This window comes from Lycorma delicatula, chromosome 3, assembly GCF_047948215.1.
Source record: "Lycorma delicatula isolate Av1 chromosome 3, ASM4794821v1, whole genome shotgun sequence".
Taxonomy (NCBI): Eukaryota; Metazoa; Arthropoda; class Insecta; order Hemiptera; family Fulgoridae; genus Lycorma; species Lycorma delicatula.
Window position 1 is genome coordinate 173,375,653 of NC_134457.1, and position 14,837 is coordinate 173,390,489.

Below are 14,837 nucleotides of genomic sequence, written 5' to 3' on the forward strand. Positions count from 1 at the left end.
AACATGTGAAAATCTGTGGGACAAGTGATCTGTAGGACAATTTGTGTGACAAGTCTGTGGGTGTTCGAGGTGTCCAATGAATTTTAGAGATTTTTCAAGAGTATGAGCTGCTGTATGTGGCCATGCATTATCGTGGAGAAGGAGTACTTTATGAATTGGTTACCAGCATTGTTTGTTGCAATAAGCAACCCTGACATCATCCATCAACTAGCAGTAGTATGCTGCAGGTAATCAATCACAGCCTACTTTTACGTCCCAAAACATAGATGCCAGAACTTTTCCAGCTGACAAGTGTTTCTTGGCCTTGGTTGGTCCTCTCCCCACTTTTCCACCACCCATACTTGTTCTCTTGCTTTCAAAGGTGTAGTGGTGGACCCACATTTTATCACAAGTCACAATACAGTCAAAAAATGCTTCTCCCCCTTCCTCAAACTGATTCAGAAGCCTGAATCAGATAGATGTCTGATAGATATTCAGATAAATGTCTTTCTAGACATTTCTCTTTACCTCTGTGAGAAGATGTAGAACCCACCTCGCCAACACTTTGCTGTATCCAGAGTGTCTGACAATATTGTACGCACACTCCCAACACTTACGCCCATTTCTGTTGCAGTTTCAGCAAGAGTTTTGCAACTGTCCCTTTCACAAGGTCACGAACAGCTTGATTGTTGTCATCATTGATGCTCGTCTGCAGATGACATTCATGACTTTTATTCTCCATTGTTTCACAGCCTTCAAGATGTTTTTCCCAGTCAAACACTTAAGTTTTTGACAGTACAGATCTCCAAACTTGTGCCTGGAGTTGAGTCAAAATTTCAGAGGGATTTAACACCTTCATTGGCGAGAAATCTGATTATAATTTGTCACATAAGGGATGATGATACCTTCTGCTCAAAAGTTCTGCTACTGATGGAAGAACATGACTATATGAACATGGCTGGTCAATTGCTCCCTTCACAAGTATCCAACTAACTGCGCCACAGCGCCCCACCACATTCATTGCTCTTCCTCAGTTCACATGGCAAAATTCCGGTTTATATTTGAATGGCCCTTGTAATTGGAGCAGTTATAGTATTGAAGGATCATTTTCTCTTTTCTATTTTTTTAGTTGAGCATGGAATATCATTTCAACTATTAAAATGAAAGTTTATTTCTTATTAATTTTTCACTGGTTGGTATTATTTGTACAGCTCATGCAGCATAAATACCTGTATTTTTATAATTTCCTGGAGTAAGCTGGGAAAATTACCAATTTTCCATTTATAGTTTTTTGCCTTCAGCAAATAGATAATTCTTTATAAACTCTTAAACAATATTTTCATGGCTAAAAGTTTATTACTGCTTAGAGGACCTTTTCTTCATAATGCCATATTCGAAATGGCATTAGACTTCTTCTATACAAATCTGTTTCCCTGTGCAAAATATTTGTTGAAAATATTGTTTCATCACAACTACAACCAGCATAATGTTTTTTTTTTTTTTATCTTATCACTATTGTCCATATCTTTGAGAGAAAATTAAGATTTTTCTTGCGGTTTGAAAATCATTTGTATTGGCTCTTTCTTTTAACAACATAAGCTTTTAAGTTATTCATCTAGAAACACATAGACCATTTATCTAATTTATTACTTTAGCAGAAATAGTTTACTTGTTAGTTTCATTTTAATTTGTGACTATAAATTGCCACTAAAAAATGTATTCCTTATGCTTAGTTTTGATGAAACCAGTAGATTCTCAAGAAGTTCCTGGGTTTATTTTTGTATTGCTTACAGGCAATTTATTTTTCTTTTGTTATTTTCATGTATTTTCAAGTATTTAGTGTCTTGTTTACTTGCAACAACTGTCATCACTATTTTTATAGTATGTAGATTATCAATCTCTGTATTTGTATTATCATTGTTGTTATTTAATTCACCAGCACTGCTATTCAAATTATGTACAAATGATAACATTATTCAAGTTCAAAAAAGACTTATCTGTTTTCCTTATTACCTTATTACCTGTTTTCCTTATTAGTTAATGTACTTAGTATCAAGGAGTACTTGTGTAGTAAATGCCAAAAAAAAAAAAATAAATTTATAAAAATTGAGCTAAAACTAACAGAGAAGTGTGAGTGAGGTAAAGTGATGTTTTTGTATTAAAAGTTTGACTGAAATCTTTTGAGGTTCTATTATGCTTCATTAATGTCTTAAGAATTTTCATGTTAAAAAAAGATATGAAATAAAATTAGTTTTATATTTATTTAAAATAGTAGTTTGTTGACTTCAAGCAGTCTGCATTAAAACTGAGTTCACTTTTTTTTGGAACACAATTAAGAAGCTTTGTAATTTTATTTAATCCTTCATTTCTGACTAATTATTATTTTGAATTCATTCTTTTGAAACTCCATCATTTTTTATGAGATATGTAAATTCAAATATGTTATAATTTTTTTTTTTAGATTGTAATGAAATTATTTTCAGATATAATGTAGTTAATTACTACAGTTTTGCGTTTGGTTAATTGTCTATGCAAAACATATTTATTTATTGAAGTAAAAGATTATGTTTGTTTGTTATGTTACGCTCTACTTATAAAAATTACACTCAAAAGTAGTTATTTTAGACATTTATCATTGGCCTTAAAAAGTATGTAAGAATCTATGGTCTTATGAGTCATAATGTACTTTCATACCTGCTAAGTTTCCTGATGTGGTTATATTTAGTAATTTCTTTAAAGTTCTTCAGAATTTTTAAAATTACAATATTTCTAACAAGATCTTTGAACGAATTTTGAAAATTTTATTGTCTTAATAGCAAGTAATCTTCTCTAAGATAGTTTTCTGAATTGAAATCTTGGTTTTGTGTTAGTATATTCTCTAAAGAGCACAGTGTTTTGAAAACTATTGGTTGCATAATTTTAACAAGTTGTCAGGTATGATCATTTTAATTAAAATCAGTCTTATAATACATTACCTCTATAAATCTGTATTTCTACATGTATCCAGTGAAACACTCTTGTGCAAAATTTTATGTAGAGCTGTGATCTTTAATTTATAAAACTGTTTTAATCTCTTTTATTTGAGTAAAAGTAATAAAAATTCTGACAGCTTCATTAAAAAAATTATTTTTGATTTATGATATAATTACAAATAAAATTGAAAATATTTAAAATAATTTCAGATGTATGGAAATTCTTTGTTTTAAGATTCAATTTAATATTATTAATTACCGATCTCTTTTGGAATGTTTTTTTTATTGTACTGTACTTCTTTCATTTTTTTTTCAGAGTAACAGCGTTTATGACAGTACACAATTTGAGGGAGCTGGAGGTGCAAATGCTGCTCCAGTTAATCCTCTATATGCAGCCTCTCTACAGAGCCCTGATAGTATCACAGGTTATAGTCTTGATAGTCAAACTATAGACTTACCGAAACAGCAGTGACACTTCTACTTTATTTCCCTTCTGTGATATTGCTCCTGTTTATAGTAATGTGTTATTTATTATATAAATATATATAATAATACTAATATTAGTAATAATTATTATTACTATTATACTATTAATTTATTGTAATAAGTTAATATTTTTAAGTTTTATTTATTATTATTTTATATGTTCCTATATGTGTATTTATGGTTATAATCATTGAATACTAGCACTATTAATTTAATAATGACAAAATACTGTCTGAGTGTGTTTGTATAAAAGCATAGAATAGGAATGATGAGAATTACAGAAGAATTTTCTGAAAATGTTTTGAACGAAATAGAAGTTTTCTTTTCTTGATTATCTGGGACCAAAAGGGAATCATACAACTAAAAACAGTTATTTCAGGTTAGAAAGAGAATGAGATTATACTGTGTAATTTGAATTTTCAGTTTTCTTTTTCAATACAAAATACACTATCTGATAATAAATAGGAAATTTTTTCTTTATCAACCTGTTGCACTTGCTGATTTATTAAACATTATTCTCTGTACAGTCATATCTTCCTGGTACTGTTCTTGCTATTTATAACGGAAAGATCTCTTTTCACCACTATATAGATAAAACAGCTCTTACTAAAACACTTGAATAGTGCTTCTCATTTTATTTCTCAGCAATGCTTTCCAACACAAGAAAGATTCGTTATACAGTTTCCACAATATTATAATTTAAAATTGCATTAAATTTAACAAAAATTAAAGAACCCATAGAATTTTCATCAAATGTAACTACTACTAAATCTTTACTAATATGTGATCAATTTAATTTCATCCCAAAAAAGTTTTTATTCTTTTCAAGAAGGGTATCATTAACCCTATCAGATGCTAAATTTTCTAGAAAATGGTGACTTTTTTTTCAAAAGTATCACATGCCTACAAACAGTTCGTATTTTAGTGTTAAAACGAATATTTTAACATTAAAATATTACATATGGGAATCCACATGTAAACTTATTATTAAAAGATAGTTTTCTTATTTTAAAATATTTAGAATAATTGTAGGCAGTTAAAATAATTTACTACAAATAGCACATGTAAATTTTGAAGATTTTTTTAATAGGAAAATTGACTGAAACGTATGATTAACAGGTATTCAGATGACTTACAAAATTAAAATAAAAAAAGCTTTTATCATCATTGTTAACATCATATGGATTACTGCTTCAATAACATTAGTGCCGTAAGAATAAAGCATTTATGCAGTTGGAAACAATATCAACAGAGGGAAAAAATACCCAATAATACAGTATTTTTTGTCCCTAACATGTTATTTAAAGTATTAACTACAGGGGAAGCTTTAAACTAAGCAAATTTTCAAACCTACACAAACATGTCTCACATTTTAGTTTTCATTCAAAATTTTCAGGATGGGAGACCGACCATTCATTAAAATTACCAAATGGATGAACAACACCACTGATGCATTCCATGTATAGTTTTGGAAGCACAGTTTTTAACATAGAAGATATTTGTTTTCAAACATTTTTTCTCATACTTAAGTTGCTTATGTTTATCTAATGGTCTTACTTCTCGTATAATGTAAATTTAGTGTTTCAAGATGTCTACTGAGGTTTAAATTTTAAATTAATAACATATCAAACTGCAAGTACTGAATTTTAATCATATCTTTCACCTATCTTTAAAACATGTAGAAACTATGGTAGATATTTTTCCCTACACACAAAGCTCAACCCAAGTAACATGTTTGGTAGGGGTTTTTTAGCTCTTTGTTGTAGTTCTGTTTATCATTGATTTCATAAACAAGCAATAGAATTATTTTGAATTTATGAAGTTCGATTTGAATAAAAACAAAAAGCACTTTGAGATTTCATATATTTATGAAATCCACCTTTTAAGTGTTTTTTTGCAACATAATTTATGCATGAAAACTGGTGATAAAATTAGAAAACTTGCGTTTTTTTTTTTTTTATTAGATTTGTTTATTTAGATTAATTGCAAAGAAACGTTTATTTAGAATTGTTTTTTTTTATTGTTTTTTATACATATCTTGAGGTGAATGTAGATATATTTTGTTATAAAGACTATTTTGACAGTCTTATAAAAATTACCACTTTTTGAACATCACAGACAGGATTTCAACCATTTGGAAATGAATTTCATTGAATTTTAAAAATTTTGAACTCAGAAAAGTGCGATTGGTTTGGTCCCTTAATGAACTTTTTCTTTTTTTTTTATAATGTAATTGTTTTTGTCTGAATTGAACCTAACTATAACTATATATCTGCTGAACCTGAACTTCATGAAGTACCAAAAAGTGTCTTAATTATGAAAGTGAAAAGAGATTGACAAAATATATTAATTTTCTTCGAACTTTTCTAATTTTATCTATTTTTATGTCCTTTCTATTTTTTGTCATTTATTTTCTGTTTAATCTCTTAATGATTTAAAGATTAATGCTAATCTTATACATTCATTAAATACTACTTGTTTTATCATAATTATGTGTTATTTGTACCAATATTTATGTGTTTTTGGCTTGCTAAATTTTTATTGCATTTAGCAACTTCAGATTCATAATCTTGAGCAGTGCTTAGAACTGTTTCATTTCTTATGCGCTTCAGTTATGTATTGCTACTGTAATTTTGTGTCTCAGTTCACTTATGTATATTAGCCATTACTTTACAATATAATTTCATCATTGCTATTATAACCTCATTATTACATCATAGCAAAATATTTACTTTTTTTACAATTTCAGCTTATTACCGAGATGTATTTTCCAACCCCACTTGAATTTATTATTCAGATTATTTGACCAGTTTGTACCCCAGTAACTAGTTCATTGTTACAAATAAATGCAAGCTAGTAACCATTTATTAGTTTTTTTTTTATTAAACAAAATTAATTACTAAATATATTATACTTGTGTAATAAAATTCATTAATTTAATTTTTGTTCTGTTCATAGGAATAGAATTTGTAATATTTTCTATGTGCTGTACTTTTAAATAAACTGCTTATTAGATTGTGTCATAAGTTACAAATTTAATATTTCAGCTATCGTTTTACTTTATTCATAAAAGATTATTTAATGTTGTTTTGACAAATGATAATTTATTCCTGAATCACTTTTAATTTGATAGCTTAGATCCTTATAGTTTTAATTTTAAGGTATTTTATTAAATTATGTTTGAAAAATATTATATTAGAAAAATATTAATGCTGCTAATCTATTATTATTTTATGATTAATAATTATGTTTTAGTTTTTGGATACAAACTTTCTTGTTAGTTTTAACTGAAGACAACTTTTATTAAAAAATATTATTGTTCATGATTTACAATTACTTATTAATTTATTTTAATAAAAAAGTTAGCATTATTCTGTGATAATGTGTATGTTTTCAGTTGTAATTTATATTCTTTTTTAAGTATGTGTATTATTTAATTTACTAAAAAGAAAGAAGTAATTTTTTTATTACTGTAAAATCCTTTTGAAGGGCTTATAGTTTAGTTGATTAAGATAACGATAATTTTTAAAAGTATCTGTATAAACATTAAAATAAATTGTAATTATTAGTGGATGAACAAATAGCAATTTTCTCAAATTTCAATATTTCTTGGGTTTTTTAATGTTTGAATATCTTAGTTATTCAAATAACCAAGTTGTTAGTTTTATGTTTTTGTATAATGTAGTTCAATAACAGAGTAGTGTTATGAATAAATATATCTAATTTATTGCAGATTTTTATTTAAGAAAAGAGGCATTCAAAGAAATTCAGGTTCAAGTCTGATCTTTTCATTTTGCTAGTTAAACTAGAGCTCCTAGTAGTTAGGCTGTTAGTAGTATTAGGCTGTTGACAGCAGCGTGATTAAATATTTTAAAGAGATATCTCTTAAGCAAGAATGCAAGCTGTTGTTTTTTCAGTATTTGAATATGTTTTAGGAACTTTAGGAGAGAGTGGTGTTGCTGCTCTGTTGAATGTAATATTTACCACACCAAAGATAAAATAATGTATGGAATGATATTCGAGATATGGAATTTATATATAATATTATATTTGAGTATTCGCCCATCATTAATGTTTATTTAAAACATTACTAATCCAGATTAAATTATAAAAGTTTTTTATGGCAGCAGATTAATAAGTATTGCTATTAAAAATATCACGACTAGATTAGTGGGTGATTTCATTTCAGTCTGTTTGGAATGTAAAATGGATTTAAAATCTAGATTGATTATTTGCATCATGTATTAGAGTTTGGTTACACTATCAGGTTATACCAGACTTAATTTTATCTGATTACTAAATCTTTCTCATGTCTCATGATTACTGGCCCAATTCAGTGCCATTGCTTATTCCTAGTAGTGCTGCTGTATTATTACATCTGCCTGTTAATGTGAATTCATTGATTTATATCGGCATATCCAAAAAAACAGCTGACAGTATAGTGTTAAATAAATTTGTACTAATTTCAATGTTTAAACTTTTGGTGATCTATTGATGTAGTTTTTATTTTTTAAATCAAACAATTGATATTGTATTCTTATTTTTAAATCTTTGTATTTTCAAGATTTTTCTTCTAAATATAGTATCTGTTGTGAAATAATGAAGTGCTTAACGGTAGTTAAATCCTTCTGCTCGGGAAGAACATAGTTTATTAAAAAAGTAGGTTTCTGTTCCCATTAGACATTCAGGAAGCATCCTAATTATGAATGCCATAAGAGTACTGGGCAGGACCTCCATTCAACCTCAACTAAAATATCAAATATAACAGATTCAATTTGTTTCCTGAAGTTTGAAGTTTTGTATATTACACATTTTCAATTATTTTAATTTATAGTTGACAATAATAAGAAAACAGATTTTCTAATTCATTAGAACTGTAGATTTAAAAAGGATCAAACTTGGAGAATTTCAACTAAGGACTGATGAAACCATAATTTATTTGAAGGAATTGAGGACTCTTGTATATTCTACAATTTCATTGATTGTAATTTAAAAATGTTTTTTTACTAATGACAGAATTTACCAAAAACAAATAATTGAGAAAAAGTTAATTTTGATGTAAAATAGTTTTAAATTTTAAATCGTAGTATTATATCCTGCATAACCCTGTTTTCTTACAGTTGATGATATAAGATTGTAACGCTGTAGTTATAATCATTAAACCTTCAGAAAGGCTGCTACTAAGGAAATGTTACCACACCTATTGATGCCTTTCCATTAGGTCCATTAAGTAACATCCATTACTTAACATTCCATCAATTTATTATAATTTATTTTAATTTTTTGTATATTTAGCCTTAGCATTCTTATATGCAAAATCTTAATTTTCTTTTATGTGTTCACTTTAATGCTATGAGCTTACTCTTAAAATTCATTGTACCCATTAGAAAAACCTACGATTTTTTATTTTTATTTTTTCAATATCTTTCTTTACATGTCAGAAGGTATAACAAATATTGCCAACCAATTTTAAAGAATTCATTTATGTAAGTCTGATAACATTATCTAAAAAATGTTTAACCAGAATTTCTGAATAAATTTTTTTATCTGTTACTATGTACTTGCCACATATCTGTAAATGTAAACTTGTCTCTTTTACTTTTATAAGTTTTAATATCAATTTAAAGAATAGATTTCAATAAATCATTTAATTGTAATTAGATTTTAATGATTATTAACAGAATTACAAGAAATTGAAATCAATAAAAAGTACATGGTTGAATATTTGCTTATATGTTGTACAATAGTAGTTTTTTAGTATTTGAAGTATGGTACTAATATATTGTGAAATGTGCTGTGGATTAATTTTTTACAGTGTATTAGTATTATTAATTTTAGAGAATAAAAAGAAAAACGTATGAGATATAGATTAACCTTTGCTATTTGTATGCAACTTTTTATTGAAATCAGTTTTTGTTTTGAGTATTGTAATTTATTTTTAATAAATGTAAATTTAATTCTGTATGGGTTATTGTTTTTTAACAACCAAATTTGGTAATGATTAAATAGCTTTAAAGTTAATTACACGTAAAAACAAGAAATTCTATTTTGAATCAAAGTAATAAATAATCAATATATAGACATTATAACATTAAATAAGTAAATTCTAAAAGTGTATTTTATTTATTTTTTTTAATACTATTTAAGAATTGTAAACCATATTCAAATTGAATACATTACGAAATAATCAGTTATGTTGTTACAATTATTTTGTTACATGTACTCTGTTTGAAACAGATTAAAATGCAGCTCGCTTATAAGCTTCTCATAAATGAAAGTCACCAACATCTATATCACCTGATTTAAATGGTTGATGGGATTCTATCGTATCTAATCTAATATGTTAAGTACCAAAGTAAGTAAACTATATGTAGATTGCAACAGAATATATGAATATGTTTCTATTATTTACATGACCATCTTTGATGCAGAATTTAAGCAGCTTGTGATATTTTGTAAGTTATTTTTATTGAACTTTTATTTTAGATGTTCATATTATTTATTTGTTCTTTCATGCTGAAAATCCTTATGCAGCTTGAAATGTTTTATACATAATTAAGTTATTTATGTAGAATATTTGTTACTAAGTATATTTGTTAAGTAGTATACTAACTGATATTATAATTTAAGGACATTATTGAAAGCTATTTTAATTGGAATTGGTATTAAATTTGATTACAGTTAAATTTAATCCAAAGTCTGTAAAATAAATATCAATAAAGTATGTATGAATTCATTCCCTCCACCACTGTTTTGTTATTTCTTATTGTAATATTATTAATGAAAAACTGATCTAAAAATTTCAGATGTTTACAAATGATGTACATTATTATAATAGTATATTACTGAATTTATTGTATATTTTTATTATTGTTTTTTTAATCTTGCTTCATTTGTGGTAACATAATGTTTTTGTATTTTGTATAGTATACATTCACACCCTGCTGTTTAGTTTTAAGTAAATGCTGTTGAAGAAGTGGATATAGAACAAGGGAATGAATAAATTGTTTAAAAATTGTTACATTTTCTTCAGTAATGTTCAAAGATATTATTTATTTTTTCTGTAATTTAGATGAAAAATGTTTTCACTGTTTTCAGTGAATTCTCTTGTTTGCTAATTTTTCCTATTTTATCCTGAAGATTTCTCTGTTAATTACTTATTCCTCATATTTTCCTGAAAAAAAAATCTTCTTTGTAATCGTTACGTGATTTACTTTAAAATTAATAAATTTGTCTACCTTAAGAACTGTCAAATTGAAGCAGCTGTTACAACAAGATTCAGGTTCAAATTCTATTGAATTTACTTTTAATTGGATTGGAATGCTCAATGTATTGAAGTACTTTTGTCGTAAAATTTCATCATCAATTTCATCACTGCCATACTGTATATTACTTATAGTAATTGAATGGTAATATCAATTATAGTAAATAACACTGTTGTTCACTCTTTAATGTATATTAAAAAAAATTTGTATTCCACATAGTAAAAGTTTCAATCACACGTTCAATATACTCGTATAATAATTATAAATGCTTGAATAACTGGATAGAAGTATGTAAGGCAGAATTAATTTATTTTCATATAACATGATTATATTTATTAATTACCAGGATCATGGTTCATGAACTAATTTGGAATTAAGATATTTTTATTATAGTGTCAAGTTAATTTGTTCATATTCGAGTACATTTATCGTATTTTTTCACTAAGAAAATCTTAATGATTTTTAATTTTTCCAAAAGTTGGCAATAAATATTTTTGTGTTAATTTTGACTAATCAATATTCTTTCCTGACTTTGTATTAATATTTCATTTATCAATCCTTAGAATATAGTATTTATACAAATTAATTGCTTAACTGAAAATTGGATGTTTTAATTTTTTATTAATGTAATTCTAATTTATAATCATTTAAGTTTTTTAACTTTCTTTCTAAGATTATTAAGACACTAATAATTCAAAAAAACTGATCTCTTATCAAAGCATGGATTTCAATATTTTTAGAAAATATATTATTGAAAGTTTCAATCTACTCATGGCCTAGGTCATTTTAGACTTCTAATAACCGTATAGAAATATTCATTACTACTGCGACTTCTAATATCAGAAATATTTATTACTACTGCATAAGTATTTAGTACCCCAGATATAATGTGATGTACAGTATTAAAGAAAAAAATAAGAAAACTTAAAAACTAATTTTAATTAGGTTACAGTTAAGTAGTTAGTGGAATAAATTATTTTTAAATGAAGAATGATTACATATGAATATATATCATTGAACCAGTAATATAAAAAAAAAGAAAAAATGTAAGTATGTATATACCAATTATTCAATTAATCAGAAGTGGTAAGATAGGCGAATGTATCGTGGTACATAATTCACCTCCATTTTTAAATTGATGTTATAAAAATTAATTTTTCCAACCGTCCTACATAAACTAGCCATAACCTAGGTCATGAAACAATTAAAAAACTTTTCTTATAGCAATTACCATGTACCACAACAATTTTGTATATGTTAAAACTGCTGGTGAAGTGTTTTAGTTGTATTTCTTGTCAGTTTCTTCCTTCCTTCTAACTGTTTTAAAATAATTTTTGTATTAATTAATATGATAGAGGAAATATAAACTTACCAGATTATTTTTGTAATTAAATGTTGCATAATGGTAATAATATAAATAAATATTGTAAGAATAAAGTATATTGTTATTAATGCTATTATATTAAAATTGCTGTTATTAATTACTAGTCAGTAGTAGTATTCAACTTGCCGCAGTTTTAAGTATAATTATTAGATATTTTGTAAATATTTGTGTAAGTCTTTTGTTTTGTTTTGCTGCATTTTATCATAACTTCACTATTTTATTGTATAATTAATCAATTTTTAATTGATGAGTATAAAAATAAGGATAATATGTCTAAAAGTAATAATACTTATATATTTTTTTGTATTATTTGAAAATAAATTTTAAATAAATAAATGTCATTGGTTTATTTTGATCTTTTATTTTTTTAATAATAGGGGATTTAAAAATTACCTACCTGCGTATTACGTTTTTTCATCTTATATTCCTTCTGATATCGTATTTAATTCTCTTCTAATTTATTTGTTTCAATGACATTTTCAATTACTTTTTGTACAAGTATTCTAACCTTTGTTTTCCGTATGGTTTTTACCTTTTACATTTCATTCAGTTATTAAACATATGAACAAATCTATTTTTTCTCGCATTCTTCCTAGACCACCTGTCTGTATATCCTTCTATAACTCTACATTTTAAAAGTCTGTATGGAACTTGCCCATCTTTGCTGAACGGGTTTGAATCCTGTTCAGGCTTGGCATTTTTCGTATGCTATAAAATTCAGTTTCCTTATCCCACAGAAGCATAAAGCTTATGTGGTGATATAAAAAAAAAATTACCAGCATTCTGTGATTATATGAATTTTTTTTTTTTTTTTTTCAATTTCCGAATCTATGTGTGATACTGATAGAACGATTTGGATAATGATGTCTTACCACCATTTCCATTCTTTATAACTTGGCTGACTGAATAAAAAAATTCTTTTTATACTTATGTATTATTTTCTGTATTTTTATATTTTACTTTTAAATTAATTTCATCTGAATTTGAATCCATACCATTCAGGTTTTTTTCTATTATCTGAAAATATATTTTTTGAGATATGTTCTTGTCTATTCAATAAATAAGTTGAAGAGCAAAGGGCAGACTACATTCTCGTTTCATTGCTTTCTGCACTGCAGCTTCTTCTTCTTGGTGTTCTACACAAATTTCAGATTCCTGATTTTAATACTATCTATAATTTTCTCTATGTTTCAGTCTATTTTTTAAAAGGTTTTTTCTGTTTAGCCTCCAGGAATTGCCATTCAGGTATTACTACAGAAGATGAATGAGGATGATATGTGTGAGTGTAAATAAACTTTAGTCTTGTACAGTCTCAGTTCAGCCATTCCTAAGATGTGTGGTTAATTAAAATCTTAAAAGTTTTAACATTTAATTACATAACTGAATGCTGGTTCAGACTTTACAAATCCCCTATATAGGGAACTGTGTTTTTCTACAACCTGTCTTCCAATATTAATCTGTTAAAATTCCATTTCTTATAGTCATGATTTTTCTGAATCTGTCTTCGTCGAATAGCCTCCAACTTGAGTTCAATCAAGTACAAATTATTGTAATTAGTATTATAGACACATAAAATATTGAACTGATAGTTTGGTAATTTTCATTATCAGTTCCCTGCCATCTTATACAATTTACATATTAAATTGTGGAGTGTATTCAGTTGTACTTCAACTATGCAGCATATGAAAGATTATGACGTATCATAGTTTATTTTTCTCATTTATGTCATTTAAGGCTCTATAAAACTGATCTTATACAAGGTATATTTTTCAAGTAAGTGCTGTTTTGATATGTTCGCTGCAGTGCTCCTATCACCGCTTTGTGCATGTACACTGAGTAACTATAACTATTGTCTTGCTACAGACATCATTATGTGATTGTTAGTTTCCTGTGCATATTAAAATACAACCTTTAAATTCCTATGAATATACACAGTGTTGCTGATTGTGAAATACTGATTAATAATTGATTGTTATTAATTTGTTAAATGCAAGAGGTATGAAAGTGGCTAAAATTCAATGCAAGTGGGAAAGTGTATAAGGAAAATGCTAAGTTCAAAGGAGTGGTAAGAAAATGAATTAGGACATTTAAAGATGGCTGTACAAATGTACACAATGTAGAGTCTCTCATTACTAATGACCTAGTGTAGAGATTTAATGGAAAAATCCATAGAAGTAGACTATATGATTTCATCACCATGTTATGAACTTCCTTTAATTTAACAAAGTGTTCTCTGTGAAATTGTGTTGCAATGCTTAAATTATTGGAAGATGTGGTCAGGCTACATACTACAAATGCTACCGAGATGCACAAAACAAGCATTTAGCTAGTGGTCTGAATTTTCTCTTGAGATATAGCAATGAAGGCAATCCATTTTTAAGCTGAATTGTTACTGGTAACAAGACATGGATATGTCACTTTACACTGGAATCAAAACATCAGTTCATAAAATTAATTAAAATATCTTGGTTAAACATTGTCAAAAATGGTTATCTTCTTAGGTGTTAGATTTCTATGAAGCTGATCACTATACAAGTGCCTTAATGTAAATGGAAATTATGTAGAATAAATTTCAGACTTTAAAGTGAATATAAATTTGTCCATAAAAAATTTCTTTTTATTTTGTATGAAAATGGTACTTACTTAAAATATGCCTCATAGAATTACCTCTGAATTCAATTTATTTCTCTTCCTAAAACACTTCAGTTAGTTTTTCCTTCTTTTAAAGGGAAGGAAAGTTAGTTGCTGACC

At 26.7% G+C, this 14,837-nt stretch overlaps 1 protein-coding gene across 3 annotated transcripts in view; it reads left to right on the plus strand.

Moving 5' to 3' along the window:
• The window catches only part of LOC142322223 (transmembrane protein adipocyte-associated 1-like), a 49,130-nt gene extending 36,695 nt beyond the window's left edge, over positions 1-12,435 (plus strand). For 2 of the 3 annotated variants that reach the window (XM_075361043.1, XM_075361044.1), the window contains exon 9: positions 3,268-12,435. In XM_075361043.1, coding sequence (XP_075217158.1) covers positions 3,268-3,423 — 156 coding nt within the window. In that variant the 3' untranslated portion in view covers positions 3,424-12,435. The remainder of the gene's footprint in view (positions 1-3,267) is intronic. The other variant, XM_075361045.1, reaches the window with a different exon arrangement.
• Positions 12,436-14,837: the final 2,402 nt, after the last annotated feature.